This window comes from Lagopus leucura, unplaced genomic scaffold (genome assembly GCF_019238085.1).
Source record: "Lagopus leucura isolate 7727_CA_CO unplaced genomic scaffold, USGS_WTPT01 Super-Scaffold_100008, whole genome shotgun sequence".
Taxonomy (NCBI): domain Eukaryota; kingdom Metazoa; phylum Chordata; class Aves; order Galliformes; family Phasianidae; genus Lagopus; species Lagopus leucura.
In genome coordinates this window covers 167294-183768 of record NW_024962265.1, presented here as the reverse complement: position 1 = coordinate 183768, position 16475 = coordinate 167294, and the positions used below count along the sequence as shown (strand labels likewise).

At 46.6% G+C, this 16475-nt stretch overlaps 1 protein-coding gene across 1 annotated transcript in view; it reads left to right on the top strand.

Moving 5' to 3' along the window:
- Nucleotides 1-16475, top strand: part of UBE2H (ubiquitin conjugating enzyme E2 H) — a 44022-nt gene that overhangs the window by 7916 nt on the left and 19631 nt on the right. The window contains exons 2-3 of the mRNA XM_042872697.1: nucleotides 15225-15301; nucleotides 16212-16286. Coding sequence (XP_042728631.1) covers nucleotides 15225-15301; nucleotides 16212-16286 — 152 coding nt within the window. The remainder of the gene's footprint in view (nucleotides 1-15224; nucleotides 15302-16211; nucleotides 16287-16475) is intronic.

Genomic DNA, 16475 nt, shown 5'->3' with positions numbered 1-16475 from the left:
AGGGTGGCAGGGCTGGTTGTGCTCTGGAGCTGTGAAGTGAAGCATTGGGGGCTGAGGACAATGTCCAGTGAGACACCCACTTTTTTGTGTGTGTTTGTGTGCCTGATAAGAGCATAAACCAGGGCTGATGGGAGCTCAAATGTTGCTCTTTGAGGTGTCCCTGGGTAGATATGGTGCTGAGGGATGTGGTTTGATGGGTGCCTACTGCATGAGTTGATGGACTGGATGATGTCAGTGATCTTTCCAACTGAAATCACAGAATGGTGTGGATTGGAGAGGACCTTAAAATATCATCTAGTTCCAACCCCCTGCTATGGGCAGGGTTGCCAACCACCAGATCAGGCTGCCCAGGATCCCATCCAGCCTGGCCTTGGATGCCTCCAGGAGTGTAATGCATTCATGACTCAATGATTCTGTTTAGGATTATGGCTTAGTGGGGACGGTGGTGATGGATTGATGGCTGGACCTGATGACCTTAGAGGTCTTTCCAACCTTCATGGTTCTTTACCTTCTGTAAAGAGTTCAACCTTCTGGATCTAAATGCTATTAGAAAATTGCTACTGAGGTGTAGTTTTATTTTTCAATGGCTGGTGTGGATGTGATCTAAGAGTTCAGACTCATCTTAGTTTTAGGGACAAACAAAGCTGCTCCTTTGAGTCGTGCTCATTCAGCTGAATGACCTGGCTCCAAGCCATTTTGTTTTGGAAAGAGTCAGGTTTGGCTTTCAGTTTGTGGAGAGTTTGTTGGGTTTGGGTTTGTTTTTTGTTGTTTTTTTTTTTTTTTATAAACTCAGAGTTAACCTTGGGAGATCTGCACTGAGAGCAAGCTGATGCTTTTAAACAGTGGTGGAATGGAACCATGGAATTGATGTGGAGTTTGTGATAGGAGTTATGGTAGATGCCATCCAAAGCATGCCCTCGTGTCCTGGCTGATCCCAAACTGTTTTATTTTGAGGGATGTTCGTTTTCTAGAGGGAGAGGAATCTCCTGGCTGATGCTTTCAGTCAAAACTTCTTTGTTAATGGAAGACTTCAAAGCAGGTGGAAGTTAAAGCCCTTTTAGAGTGTCCTGGCTGCTTGAAGCCAAATGAAAACTGTTTTTCTCCCATCTAGTGCCATTAATTCGAACTTGCTGACCTGCCCTCCCCAATCTTTAAAGCCAACCCAGCAGAATGCGAATGCCAAGGGTTGGTATCATGTAGCACAAGCTTTAAACCTCACAATAACCAGGCTGCTTTCCTGCTGAGGTCATGTTCCGTGTGACAGAGGGGTCCTGTGTGCGGGGAGATGTGGCAGCGCGGCGCTTCTCAAAGCATCTCCACCACTGGGGACGGGGGAAGAAGACGTGAGCTGAGTTTGGGAATGGCTTTGTAATCCTTTAATTTGTAAGACTGTAAAGTGGAAGAAAGAAAGAGCCCTTTCAGGAGCCAAAGTCTTCTCTTGGTAATGTTCAGTCTGACAGATGTGACTCAGCACGGTGATGCTGGCTGCTCCTCGGCGCTGCCCAGCGCGCCTCCTCCTTTTTCCCTTTAAGATCTGCCAGGAGGGGAGCAGTGGGAATAAGGAAGCAGAACGATCAGCACTTTGCCCAGCAGCCTGCCATCGTGGGTAACTCGATCCTCCCAGCAAGCAGAGGAATCTGTGTGTGGTTATTGGGGTAAGCTCAGATCCCAAAAGGAGAACACGGCAACGGTGACGCGCGGTGCAGGAGTTGAGATGTCCGAAATCAGATCCTTGTAACGCAGCACCAGAGCCTGTGTTCCTTGAAAGGGAAGGTATGCACCGAGGTGGCAGCTCACCCTCCTCTGTCCCATGGAAACCGTGCAGGGAAGTGTCCTGCTAAGAGCTGCTGCTTGCTTTTTTAGGATTGTGGGCGCTAATGAGCTCGTGTGCCTCGTGTTGGATTAAAACGGATTCTGGCTTGCTTGTAGCTGGTGATAAAGTTATGTTAGGTCGTATTTTATTTTTTTATTTCATTGTTTCTGCTGTGTGTTCTTTTGTTTGATCTGAGCAGAAGGTAAGGGTAAGTTTATACACACATTGTTTGGGCCAAGAAGGAGAGTTCACCTGCAAATAGCCACTCGCTGTCAATTTACCTGAAGACAGATGCAATCACAGAATCATGGAATGGCCTGGGTTGAAAAGGACCACAGTGATCATCTCGTTTCAACCCACCTGCTGTGTGCAGGATCACCAATCACCAGACCAGGCTGCTCAGAGCCACATCCAGCCTGGTTTTGAATGCTTTCAGGGATGGGGCATCCACAGCCTCCTTGGGCAACCTCCTTGGGCAATCACAGTGCCAGTGAGCAGAACAAGGGAAATCCCACAGCTCTAGTTGTGCAAACCTGAAGGAATATACCCCCATGGCTTCAGCAAGTCACTGAACACGGGGGCACATAAGCCCCATTTTAATTAGCAATTCAGTTTCCCCAGGGTCATGAGATTTGCATCTTGCCAAATGGGGAAAAAATATATATGTGTATTATGTACAGGCTGCCAGAAAGGTTGTGGATGCCCCATCCATCCCTGGAGGTGTTCAGGGCCAGGTTGGATGGGGCCCTGGGCAGCCTGGGCTGGTATTGAGTGTGGAGGTTGGTGGCCCTGCATGCAGCAGGGGGATTGGAGCTTCATGATCCTCGAGGTCCCTTCCAACCCAAGCCATTCCGTGATGATTCTGTTGTAAACTTGAGATGATTTGCAGTAAGGTGCTCAGAATGTTGAGCCCTTTGCACCACTAGAAAGACACGGTTTTGCTGGTGAAGGCATGCCATAAACATGTATATGCTCTGAAAGAATTAAGAAAATTTGCTAATGCGCTGCAGCGTTGAGTCCTGCAAGGCTTAATGACCAACTGGACAATTAAATCATCTCCCCTTCCTCTGTTGCTGGACTCACTTTTACAAATTTAGAGTATGACTTGGGAGAGGAGCATTGGAATTGTGGTGTGTGTTGAAGCTAGAGGATCAGATTGTCGTGCTGGGATTTGGAACAATCCAGTGCAAACCTGGGAGCTCCCTCCATGTTCCCTGCAGGCACACGTCCATTTGTGCAGGTCCTCAGCTTTGCTCACCTTTAGGAGGTGATTTTTGTTGTAAAAAGAATCTTTCATGGCTTCACCATGATGCATGGGGGGGAAAAGACTGCATGCTTAGCAAAGCTCTGTGTGTTACGCCTGCTTAGTCATACCCAGAAACGCGTTCTGTGGGGTTAGTTGTGCAGAGAGCAGTTTCAGACTTGTGCAAAGGTGCCTTGGGAGAGCCCAGGCACTTCTTGCACCTCTGTTTGAATGCTGTGTGTATGGTCTTGGTGCTTCCTATGCTTTTTTCTACCTGTTGCTTTTAGCTGTGGAGTTGGCTGTGCAAGTGGGGATCAATAAGGAGCTGCTTTAGGTCTGCCCTGATGTCTGTTTTCCTGTTACAGCCAAAAGTTTTAACTCCTCTACTTAAAGAGTATTGCATTTGATGGCGTTTCCTTTTTTGGACTTCATTTTGCCTGTTTGCAAGAGCTTCCTGTGCAGTCTGGCTGGGGTGTAACTGGATTCTGTAGGCTGCATTAAGGCTTTTTTTGTGGTTTTATTGCTGTTTTTTTTTCTTTCAGAGCCTCTGAATGCATCCAGGTTAGTGAGCCCTTAAATTGTCCTTCCTGCCTTTTAGTGGCTTTCAAAGCCACAGTTACTTTGCTCCTACCTGAAGCCTAATGTTAGTTAGGCCAGCTTACTCTCAGCAGCTTTCTGCAGGCTTGGATGGTACAAGAAGCATTGTGAGATACGAAAGCTTCATAATCCCTCATGGCTTTTATTTCCAATAACTGGGAATCTGCTGCTGCACACCAGGAGAGCCCATTGCCAGCTTTTACACTCCTTCCCAAAGGGAAGAGGAGACGTCCCCTAATTCTCCAGCAAAATGGATCAGCAGATCAGAAGCTGAAGCTGCAGGGCTCAATCCATGCCACTGCATTTGGGTTGGGATCGATAACTGCTTCTCACCATTCCCTTCTGAAGTCACCCAGGAGCTACAGAGGCTCTGCAACACGCACGTCCTTCTCACCAGACCTGAATGGAGCTGACCAGGCTGTCACATGAGTCACAGAAACCCACATCAGCCGTTTTTAGGTCATTGCCAGATGGGGCTAAATTTAGCAGATGAGCCACAAGTGTGAGGCTTTGCATCCAGCTCCTGCCTTACAGTTTCTGGGATTTTTTTGGGGCTGTGCCCTACGACTCCTTGTACATCTCTTGAAGGTGAAGGATGAGATTCTCCACCCCTTTTCTGTTCTGAATCCTGCAGAGCACCGCCGAGACTTGCTTGCAGAGTTGCTCACTGACAACATATGAAGCAGAGGAAGGGAAGAGCACAGTAATAGGATCTGGAGCTTTTCACCTCACGGATTACTGCCTTGAATCCTGTCTGGGTTGCCAGTGACGCTTCCCTGGGAGGAGAAACCTGATGGTTTATCATCCACCTGCATCCACGACCACATTGCAGTGCTCCTGGAGGTGTGTGCCAGTTTGGAGGGGAGCAGCTCACGCCTGGGGCGCCTCAAGCAGAAAGCATTCCCACGGCTGTTCTTTCAAGCCCCACATCTCTGCTAAAATAGTCAAGAGAGGAGTAAAGGAGGGGGGAAGAATAATACTTGTGCTGACAGCACAGTGGGAAGTTTCAGTCCTGCTGAGAGCGATGTGCTGGTTCTGCAGTCCCAAGCTGTTCTGTATTTTAACTTCATCGGTTGTTTCTGGGTTCTGTTTGTTTGCAGCAGCACGTTGGGTCGTTAGGGTTGAGGTTTTTTTGTGTGTGTGGATGAGGAATATTGTCATCAAAACCGGCTTCAGGTGCGTCAGGTTTTCTTAATTCTGATTTATGAAAGGAGGCAGCGATAAATGTGTGGCTTTGAAAGTGTCGCTGGGTCTGCTGGAGGTCACCTGTAATTCAGAGCATCTGGTAGAGGTCAGTGCTGGGCTTTTTGTTCTGTGGCATTGCCAGCTTTGGGGTTTTTTTCAGCTCTTCATTGAAGGAGGAGACACTTCAAACTCGGTGACAAAATCCCACTTTTCAGGCAGCCGCGCCGCTAACGACTGAACTGTGTTAATTAGTTTTTAGTGCAGTGGTGTTCCTTTGTCCCTCCTATAATGATGACCCAAACAGATGATGTCAAGGAATCTTCTGTTCCAGCTGAATTTAACTAATTATAAGAAAGCTTTGCCTTTGCTCTCCGAAGCTCAGGAATGGTCTAAGAGCTCAGAATTGCAGCGGGCCAACGATAGTGTTTGTATTGATAGAATGGCTTGTATTATGATGATGCTTGCAAAACTCGATTACAGAGTTCATTTTGAAAGGAACTGCTTTTATCAGCCACGTGACAAACTTCAGGTATTGCTGCTCCTGCAGGGAATGGCTCGAGGCAAGTGTTTGTCCCCTGGCAATCGGGAATGCACAGACATAAATTGGGATGGTTCATTTGTATAACCCCCCCAGGCTCTGTCTCTGGTTAACTGATGTGCCTCTCGTTAGGGAACTGGGAGAGAAGGAGATAATTAAGCCTGGGCAGATGGACTAGGACAGGCTCTTGGCTCGGAAACAAGGGGGCTGGATAATGTGCTCCTGACCTGGGGAACCAGGACAGGGTGAGTTTGTGTTTGCCCATCCCGAAATGGACTTTGTGCTTTAGGATGAGAGACACGGGGACTACTTACCCCCAAGTGCTCTTAGATGATCAGAGTGGAGAGCACCTCCCAAATGCCTCTGGAGAAAGCTCACGCTTTCCCCCAGGCTCAGGGAGGTTGTTTCAGAGGAAACTGCCTGCTGAAAGCACTGAGGACTGCGTGTTCCTGTGCTTTTAGCAACGCCCGCTGCTGTTCTACTGGTTGCACTTCTGTTTATTAAAAACAACAGCAACGCCTTTTTCCCTTTCTGAGATTGTGGTGGTGCCAAAGCAGCTTTACTGTAGCCCTGTGAGATGCTGAGATGGGAATTCTACTTGCTAAGGAACAGCCTGGACGCTGTGCTTTTGCTCCTGAAGCTGCCAAGCCCAAGACCCACTCTGTAAGGCATAAAAAAAGGTATTTCACATAACTCAGTGCAGCGTGAAGGCTGTCCCAGCACCAGGGCACCCCCTGTTCTGGGCACCCATGAGGTTTTTATTGGTAGCTGATGAGCTGCTGCATTCACAGCCCTGAACAAAGGCCCAAATGCTTTGTTGGATTCTTCCTTGGCAGCCTCTCTGCTGTCCCCGAAAGCTTGCCTTGCTGCTGCATAAGGAAGCTGGTGTGGGGATCATTGTTAAGCTCCAAGCGTGGCTTTTTCATGTCTTCCTCTTGAACACAATGCATCTTGAGACCTTAAACGCCAGGAATATCCTGTACAGTTAATCCTTTGGGAAAGGCCAAAAAACCCTTCAAAGAGCTCTGGATTTTTACAAACGCTCGTTAAGAGGTGAGGATTTGAGTTCCTACCATCGGTTTTTGTACCAAGAATTGGATGCAAGAAGGATTGCTGCAGGGCTGTCTGGAACACCAAGCTGATTTCCTAAATTTTCAAGGATGATAAACAAGTGTGTACTCTTTGCAGGTGGTTTGGCCACTGTCCAATGAAGCTGTGCAATGGTTGTGCTTAGTGACTCGGTGGTTGGGAAATGGCATGACTGGAGCCCATGCTTAACCTTGGAACATATCTCTGTTGGTGTTTGTTAGAAGCTGACCTGACTTAGCCTCAGCTTAGAGACCAGATGAAGAATCATGGAATCATTAAGGTGGGGAAAGACCTAAGATAACTGAGTCTAACGCCATCCCACTCCCACCATGCCCACAGACTGTGTCCATCTGTGCCTTCACCTCCAGGGATGACAGCTCCACCACCTCCCAGGGCAGCCTGTTCCATTGCCTCACCACTCTTTCAGAGAAGCAGTTTTTCCTCATATCCACCCTGAAAGCTGAGAGGGATGCATCTTTATGAACAAAGCCCTAAACACAAGTGACTACGTAGACTGAAGAAAGTAAAAGTAGGGCAAAACCACTGTGCGTCTCATCTGTATACGTTGGGGCCTTGGATCTACCTATGAATCTGTAGAGGAAGCACTACAGTGCTCCATTGTATGTTAAGAAAACAAGAAAAATGGTTTAATAGAGGTGACAGTGGTGTATTGGGTTGCTGTAGGTATTTGTGTACTAAACTGAAGCTGCTACACCTTTCCTTTAAGCACAGCTGAACTCATTTCCTGATACGTTGCATTTTACTTTGTTTTCACCTTTTTTAATTATAGATGACCTGGGAAGAAAGAAAACAGCATCTGCAAGCTTTGGTTGCTGTGTGTAGTCAAGGACTGAGAGGTGTTTGTTCCTAAATCCCTTTCTTCTGCTTTGGTCTGAGAGCAAACAGCATTTGCTCTGTGTTGGAAACTGCAGTTGTCATAACTCTACCAGCTCAGGTGTGGGTGCACAAAGCTTCCTGCTCTATCCCTCAGGTCATTTGTTTGGCATCAAAACCCAAATACTGTGTGTGTATGGAAAGTCTCACCTGAGCTGCTCTTGAAGAGCGTGTTTTCCTGAGATAGCTTTTTTCTTTAGAGTTGTAAAGACTTCAGAATGTTCCAGTGCCATCCCTGGAGGCATTCAAAGCCTAGATGAATGAATGAAACTAGATGATCATGATGGTCCTTTTCAACCCAAGGCCATTCTATGAACTTCAGCTTTGAGATTTCAGGTGTGCCCTTACGTGATGTGGGTGCTGAATCAGCAGGCCCGTGAACGATGGTGTTGAGTTAATGGACATACCTATGTAAAGTGAGTTGTGTTGATATTAGGTGGACAGCCCCATGGGTGTTGCTCATTCCATAGATTTTTCCACTTGCTCGTGAGTCGCTGTGCGTTGCCTGCTGAAAAGGAAGAGCGAAACTGAACTCGTTCTTGAAAAACATGCATTTCTAGTAAAGAAGGAACAGAAATCCACAGGTGCCACGGTGTGATGTGTCCCGAAACAAGCACGTGGGTCTGGAGGGGCATTGCTTGTTACTTCACATTGGGCTGTTAACAGGAGGTAGGAAATTCAGCTTGAAGCCACCCGATGGTGCCACGTGAGGTCATAGAATCATTAAGTTGGCTTGAGTTGGAAGGGACCTCAAAGACCATCTGGTTCCTGCCCCTGGTTCTGATCCCCATCCACTTCAGTGCTTCAGTTTACAATTCAAGCACAGCTCGCTCTGCCTGTTGCTGTGAATGGCTGTGAATGCTGCCTCGGTTCTGAAGATGAAGGCTTGATTATTTACAACACTCTTCAAAAACAATTAACAACAAAACCCAACCCATGCAGATGTGAGCTTGGTGAGCAAGAAGCACACTGTGGGGTATATCCATGTGCTCTTGGCGTCTGCTACTGTAGTGTTGGAAGAGGACTTTGGGATTTTTGTGCAAGACATCCCAGTGTGAAGTGTCTGTTAAAGCAGTTCTCATCACAGGCTGCCCAGGGAGGTGGTGGAGTCTCCTCCTCTGGAGATGTTCAAGACCTGCCTGGATGCCGACCTGTGTGACCTGCTGTAGGGATCCTGCTTTGGCAGGGGGTTGGACTCGATGATCTCTGGAGGTCCCTTCCAACCCCTACAATTCTGTGATTCTGTGATCACTCTCATTTCTGGTAGAGGGGAAAGAAGAAGATTCCATTTCCAGAACTGGTAACAGTCCAGTGCCAAAGCATCTTCAAATTCAACCCAGCATAGCTCTGAGTTGACCAGAACAAAAAAGATTTGCTTTGACACTTTCTCCCTCCCCCTGCGAAGCTCTTCATCTCATTCAGAATCAAAAGCTTGAGCTATTTCTGGATTTCTCACAAATGAAAGCTCTTGCAGGAGCTCAGCTGCTGACCTCCTCTGCATCTGTCTGTGTTGACTACAAACATGTCGCATCCCAGGGGCTTTTCAGCTCGGGGAGATGTTGTATATTTTGGGTTTTGTGCTGCTGTTACCGAGGTGGCAGTTTCTAAATGACTGTGTAGGTTTCTTGGAGTGGAAAAAAATACGTTGGTAAGGCCTGCAGAAAGCTTCACTTGTGGGGAAGGAATATTCTTAGAGCAATTATGCCTTTGGGAAGCCAAAAGTGAAGTAATGCAACGGTAGGGACGTGTGAGGAGCGTCCTGCTCTCAGGAGAGCTGATATATTCTTGTTAAATGCCCATCTGACCTGTGGTTAAATCTTAGACGTGGTGTCAGGTGTAGCACATGGTGGGAGCCAGGCTCTCCATTCTGTGGTTTTACAGCTTCTTAAATTCTCTCAAAGAGAGGTGATCAACTGCACTGAGCCCAACTGGAAAAAGAAACGATTGTGTTTTCTCCTTCTGCTGTTTCACTCCAAATGCACTTGAAATTTCTCGCTTGTTTGAGAAGTTGGATTATTATTCGTGCGTTAAATACTCCGTTCCACCAGTATGTACAATCTCCATGGTAACAAACTTCTCCTGATGGAAGCCGTGGCAGTGCAAACATATCTCGTGGCTCAGCTCAGAGGCAGGTGTGTGCCCATGTAAATGAACACTGCTGCCTTCAAGGCTTCTGGATGTGACTTTGGTTTCTCCTGCGACTGTGAATGTCAGCGTGTTGAATTCTGTGCCGTGCAGTGGCTCTGGTTTGGTGGCTGAGGGTGCAAGGTACCCATTTATTTCCCTTTGTTCCTACCGGGTGAGCAGCTTATGGAACTCTTTTGGGAGGCCTTATTTTCCTGTACCATTGCTCTATGTTATGTCTGCCTTGCTACTCCTTTCCTATAGGATGTCATCTTCAAACTGACCATTATAAAATCATAGAATGGCCTGGGTTGAAAAGACCCGTAATGATCATCTTGTTTCAACCCCCCTGCTATGTGCAGGGTCACCAACCACCAGACCAGGCTGCCCAGAGCCACATCCAGCCTGGTTTTGAATGCCTCCAGGGATGGGGGCATCTACAACCTCCTTGGGCAACCTGTTCCAGTGCCTCACAACCCTCTGTGTTATCTCCAACCAGGATCCATTTCAAAAATGTGCTTATCACAGGTACTTGTTATAAACTAACTGCACTTAAATTCTCTTTGTTCAGTGTCCTCTCTTACTAAGATTTGAGTACATTTCATTTCCTGGTGCTTGTGGAGGGAATGTTGCAGTTGTGTTGCTGTCATGGGTTGAGTTGGAAGGGACCTTAATCATCATAGAATGATAGAATGGTTTGAGTTGGAAGGGACCTTAAGGACTATAGAATGCTGGAATGGTTTGGGTTGGAGGGGACCACAGAGATCATAAAATCGGGTTGGAAGGAACCTTAAAGATTAGACAATCTTCTCCAGTCTGCAAACCCTCATGTCCCTCAGCCTGCCTTCTTAGCAGAGTTCCTCCAGCCCTCTGAGCATCTTCATGGCTCTCCTCCAGACCTACTCCAACAGCTCCACTTCATTCTTAATCCCTTCCACCAGGTCTGATTCTTTCCTTTCACATTCAGTAATCTTGTCCATCAGCTTCTTCTTGACTGATAGCAACCTTTCTTCAGCAGTGCTCGCACAGGGCAGTTTCAAGTAATTTCATCATAGTTCTCCTGGAACTGACCAGACCATATAGCTCAGAAAAGCTCTGCTGTGATGCAAATCACAAGGTGTTTCTTTGGCTCTGTGCATCTTCTCATCTTTCTTCACGATACCTGGTAGAATGAGGGCCTGATGCTTGTGTGTGTCATGTTCTTCCTCATCTCCAAATGCAAATGAACTGCACGCTAATCAGCAGTGCATAGCTGGAGTTGAGCTGCAGTGCTGTTGTCTGCTGTCAGAACGACACTAATTGTGTTCTCATCTAATCTGATTGTGAAGGATGAATTGAGTCCAGCCTTTTTTTCTCGACAGCAAGAATTTGTATCTGTCTCCTGTCTCTTTTTCTTAACAAACTGAGACTTTTCAAGGGAACAGTATGTGGGGGACAGTGAGTTCTTTCATTTCCTGGGGCATAAGGATGGTATTGCTCCACCCAGCAAGATGTGGGATGCACTTTGCATTGCCTGTTGGTCGTTCCCTTCACTTCTGCTAGAAGAAGACCACTTTGAAACCCAGAGTATCCTCTTTGTAGGGAAAAAGTTGATCCTGAATCAGTTGATAGCAAACTACTCCTGCAAAATGTCTTCTGGGAAACAAGGCTGGCTTGTCTTTTCTACCTTATGCTCATTACTTCAGTTTCTTGGCGTGAAGTTTAGTGCACAACAGCCAGACAGAGTTCATCAGGAGCTCCAAAGGATGCAAACCAGTCTGGAGAAGTGGCAGCTTCTGCTCCCAAAATCCTCAGTCCCACCTTCAGCGTATTACATATCAGCAGTGTGCATATCCAAACTATAACAGCAACCCAGCATAGGTTCCTCTTCAATTATTCATTTGGTTTTCAGCTTATAGAGCACTTTCAGTTGCAGTAACAGTCGCCGTCTTGCTGCAAGTGGGGCCTCTGTGGTGCACTTCCCCTTTTCTCTGCTGTAGGATTTAGGTGAGTTTTGCCTTCCAGAGCAGAGGGATTCTCAGACAAACCCTATACAAGCAAAGGAAAGTCTGGATTTGCCTCAGGTGCATGAGGACAAACTGCAAATTGCCCCAGTGTTTCCCTGACAGCGTTGTGGATATCTCCACCATGATTCATATGCAGTGTCATAGAACCATAGGATGGCTTGGGTTGAAAGGGACCCCAAGGATCATGAAGCTCCAGCTCCCCCACCACATGTGGAGCCACCAATCTCCACGTTTAATACCAGACCAGGCTGCCCAGGGCCCCATCCAACCTGGCTTTGCAGTGTACTTGCACCAGAAATGGATGTGCTGTGTGCCAAGAAGCACTGAAAGCTGTGGCAGTGAGGATCACTAACTTGGGGGGGGGGGGAAACCAATGGATTTTAATGATCTCATTGTGGTTAGCCTGGGGTTTTCAGATTGTTTGAGTTTAAAGAGACCTTTAAAGGCCATCTAGTTCAACTCCCCAGCAATGAACAGAGACATCTACAGCACAATCAGGATGCTCAGATTGCTCACAAGTATTTTCAGTGTAGTACTTGTAGCTGGAAAACTGATTTGCCCAGGCTTCAAACCGAGGTGAATTTCAAGGCAACTTAAGAGTGGGATGCTTTTTATTTTGATTTAGGCTCAACGTTTGCCAGGGGAAAAAAAACCACTCAGCCCTGCAAACAGACTGGCCATCTGTTGGCCACAATGTGCATCTGGGATTTTTTGGGGAGAACTGGGGTTAAGGCCGTATCCTGACAAAGCTTTTCATTCCTGCAGGATTGCTGCAGGTCAATGGCAGTGGGTGGCCTCGCGCGAAGCCACGTGGGAGGATGAGGGAATGGGAACTTGACCCTGTGAGAGGCAAACCCACAGCAGTGGGTCTATTTCTGGCGTGCTCGGTCAGTCTCTAACCCTCCAGATTTGTGTGGTTGGGTTGTTTTGTTGTATTTTTGCCTATTCTGCTTTGGGACAAAATGCTTTAAATCTCTTCTGATTCTGACCGAAGCAATGATTTTCTACTAGCTCAACCCCTGAACAATAGAGCCTTGATCTTGATAGGGGGCTCTGGATGTTACTGTAATGCTAATAGGTAGTACAGTTGGCCTTTGCGTTTCTGGCACGTTTCAGGCATTATATAGGGAGCCTGCAATCAGCTGCAGAAAAAAATTCCCTTTTGTCTCTCTCCTAGCAACCTCTTCTGAACTGGTATTTGAAAATAGGCTTTGCTTTCCGTGTCATGACATAAAATATTTGCAGCACATACTGAAAACTCCCTTAACAGACGTGGGGCTGAGATAATTTGTCTTTAGGTCCTCGGGACTCCCTCCTGGTTGCTGTGCTCTTAAGGTAATGCTGTTGAAACCCTTATCCACCAGAAACAGGCACTTGTGTCCAGGTTGTGCTCTTCTCTCCCGACTTCTGCACTGTATTTGTCACAAAGTCAAAGCAGTATACATAGGTGATAAGGTGGCCATTAGTTGCCTGGATTTGTGGGAGCAAGCTGAGAATCTTGAAAGAGATTTCTGTATTTTATTCAATGTTTGAGCACATGGGATGAGTTGCAGGGTGGCTACACAGCTCTAATCTTGCTCCAGTGTGTGTGACACACACTGTGTGTCCTGTCCTGGAAACAAGGCAGGCTGTTCACACCAGCAGGATTTGCCACTGGAATCAAGAATAGTGAAGCTTTTTTCCATTAACAGATTGTTCTTTTTCTGCTAATCTACATAGTGAGTGCAGCAACAAGCAATGTTGGGCGCAGAGGAGTTCGTTTGAACAGAGTAGAATTAGGTAAGGTGAGGATTATGTGGTTTTTGCCACAAATGCTGATGGTCTTTGAAATCCTAGGATGACTTTGCACAGGTTTGCATCCCATCTACTTCTTGCGTCTGTCCTGCTGAGAGAATAACCATCCTGGGAAAAATGCATTAGAGCTGTTGTAAGGCTGGAACAGGCCTCTGAGACCATCTAATCCAAGCATCGAGACCCATCCCCACCATACCCACTAAACCAGGTACCCAAGTGCCATATCTCCATGTTTTCTTCTTATTAATTGGGATTTAAGGGCCTTGTCACAACAGGGAGAACAATCAAATATGGCACTGCATCACTTGCTCGTAGGTTTTCTAACTTGGACTTGAGTCTCAGCGCAGAAAACTCTTTTATTTATGATCAGCATTAACTTGTGCAGCCGAATAGCATGCGTGCTGCAGCTGCTCAAGAGTTTGTTCTGAAGATCAGGCTTGGAGAGCTGTTTTTTATTAAGTGGCACTTGATTTAGTCCTAACTAAAACCATTTGTTTTTAACTTGATCTGCAAAGCTGCTGTAAGTGTTAACATACTTCAGTAGTAAACGTTTCACTCTTGGGCATCATCACACACAAAGGGTTTGTGGGAGAGCCCCTTTCTGAAGGTGGAATAGTTATCCATTAGACAAGTGCTTGTGTTTTCAAAGGAATTCAGACTGTGTTTAAAACGCAGTGCTTTCCACAGGGTGATGTGGAAGGATATCCTTTAGGGATGTGCAAAGAAATCCGGCTTGTAGCAGAGAAATCACTTGGAACTTGGGGCAGAAAGGGATTGATCTGCCCTCTGTGAGCTGCTCTAGGTGTCAGCCAGGTGCAGTGAGATCCTTGCTGCTGAGCTGCAGGGCAGAGCAGCTAGCAGAAATCTCCCGATCCCAAATTGCTGTACACTTTTCTCCCCTCCCCATGAGAATGAGGAAGAAGGTGGTTGCAGCCAAAGTCTTTTGGAGTCAGAAGTGTGGGAAAAACTCTTCTCCAGTCTGAGAGTCATCGTGAGTCAGGAACTGCTGTAAATCCTGATGTGTGCTGCAGATGAAGCTTGGATTTCTTGTATATACGACTACGTGTGCGTGCTCCTGGGTCATTTGGGGATCCATCAGCCTCTTCCCATAGATCATAATGTGGGATCGTGGCTGGTGATGGGAATTATTGGCTCCTTCTGTTGGGTCCTGAGCAGTTCCTGGTGTGTCAGGGGCATGTAAGGTTCATGGCCATCCCCTTATCTCAAAGCTGGGTTGCCTCAGGGGTGCTGAGGCAATCTGAAGTTCGGTAAACCTTTGATTTCTTCTTGCCCCGTTGTTTCCAGTGCTTCCCTCATAATTTATATTAAGGTTCTTGATGAAAGGTGATCACTGTAGGATATTATTCACAATCCGTTAACCCTGAGTGGTAGCAGAATTCTTCAGCAAGCTTGGGTGCCAAAACATCACTGCTAATTGTCTTAACTGAGCCTTATGTGGAATGGAAATCTCTCACCTTTTAGTTTGTATTCCTTTCTACCCAAAGCACTGCACTTCGATTCTTTCCTTTAGGTGTTGGAAAATACTGTTGTTCTTTTAGCTGGAGCCTTAGAATCTCACCCTTCTGCCATCTCTCCAAAGACGCCGAGTTTTTTGGTCCTGCAAGTCAAATTAACATGAGATTGCTGTCATTTGCATCGTAGCTGTGGGAGGCCAATCTGACAGCACCGAAGGCAGCCAAGTAGAATGGAATTCATCAGCATTTGTCAGAGTAGGAATTGAGGAGAACTCCGCTTCTCCAATCCAGGCAGGGGGGTAAACATCCAGCGTGAGCAGTCAGGATGCTCAAATTGCATGCTGTCAGGTACTTGGGATGTTTGGGCTTAAACTGTTTGGTTTCACAGGCTTTCAGCAGGTTGCTCCTCTCTGAGTTGATGGTTTTGTTTCTCTGCTTCAATGTTTTCCTTTACTTGATATATCAGGATTGAGAGCAAACACGAGGTCACGATCTTAGGAGGACTCAATGAATTTGTCGTGAAGTTTTATGGACCACAAGGAAGTAAGTACATGTCACATCTCTTCTGTGAAAAGAAGCTAACTGTTCATAGTGTGGGGGGGGGGGATATAGAATCATTAAGTTTGGAAAAGACCTCTGTGATCACCAAGTCCCAGCCATCAGCTCATCCCCACCACTGAACCATATCCCTAAATAGAATCCTAGAGATCTTCTCCAACCTTAATGATTCTAAGGTCACCGAGTCCAATCATCAGCCCATCCCCACCATGCTCACTAAACCACATCCCTAAATAGAATCATTCAGGTTGGAGAAGACCACTGTGGTCACTGAGTCCCAACCAACTGCTCATCACAGTCATCCCCGTATTTCTCAGTGCCGTGATGTCTGGAGCAAAGGAATGGTTGAACAAATCCAAATGGGAGTGAGACGTGAAGAGTGGTGCTCTCAAGGGTGGGGGAAATGCAGTGTAGATCAACTGCTTGGTGCTGAACAGCTTTGGGCATCGACCACCAAGCCCCCTGCTGTGACTTCAGCACTCATTAATCATTGACTCTTCCAGAGTGATTTAAGTTTTGCATCGCCATCATCTGAATGTTTGTGGAGTTGGTAATGATGGTTGCTTTTCCATTGACTAAGATTACAAGTCAGGTCTCCAGCATGCCTTAATTTAGCAACATCTCTAAAGTTAAGTAGCTTATTCAAACTCTGTGCTTAGAATAAGGCTCTTGGGCCTTTGTGCAGAGATCTTTTGCAGTATAGCTTAAAATCAAGTATTTCTTCTGAGACAGTACAGGCAGAAGGCTTTTACCATAGGAGGTTCAGTGTGAAATCTTACCCTCTGGTGGGGACTTGAGTGTTCCTCCAAAGATGTGTTTTGTTTATTGCTGTTGTTCTATTTATTCTCTCCTGAGTTATGAAGCATGTTTAATACCTGTGTTTCTTCCCTTGCAGCACCATATGAAGGTGGAGTATGGAAAGTTAGAGTCGACCTTCCTGATAAATACCCCTTCAAATCCCCATCTATAGGTAACCAATAATCACTTTCTGTCACAACCTTGAAGTGCATGGAAACGAAGGCAGGGGCTGAAGCTGTTGTCCTCTTGGACGGGGTGATGCCTGTGTGGAAGAATATAGAGGCAGGGATTTATCAGCAGAGGAATTGCAGCTGGCCAGACTGATTGGACCTGTTTCACTTTGGAGAGCAAATGGGAAGTT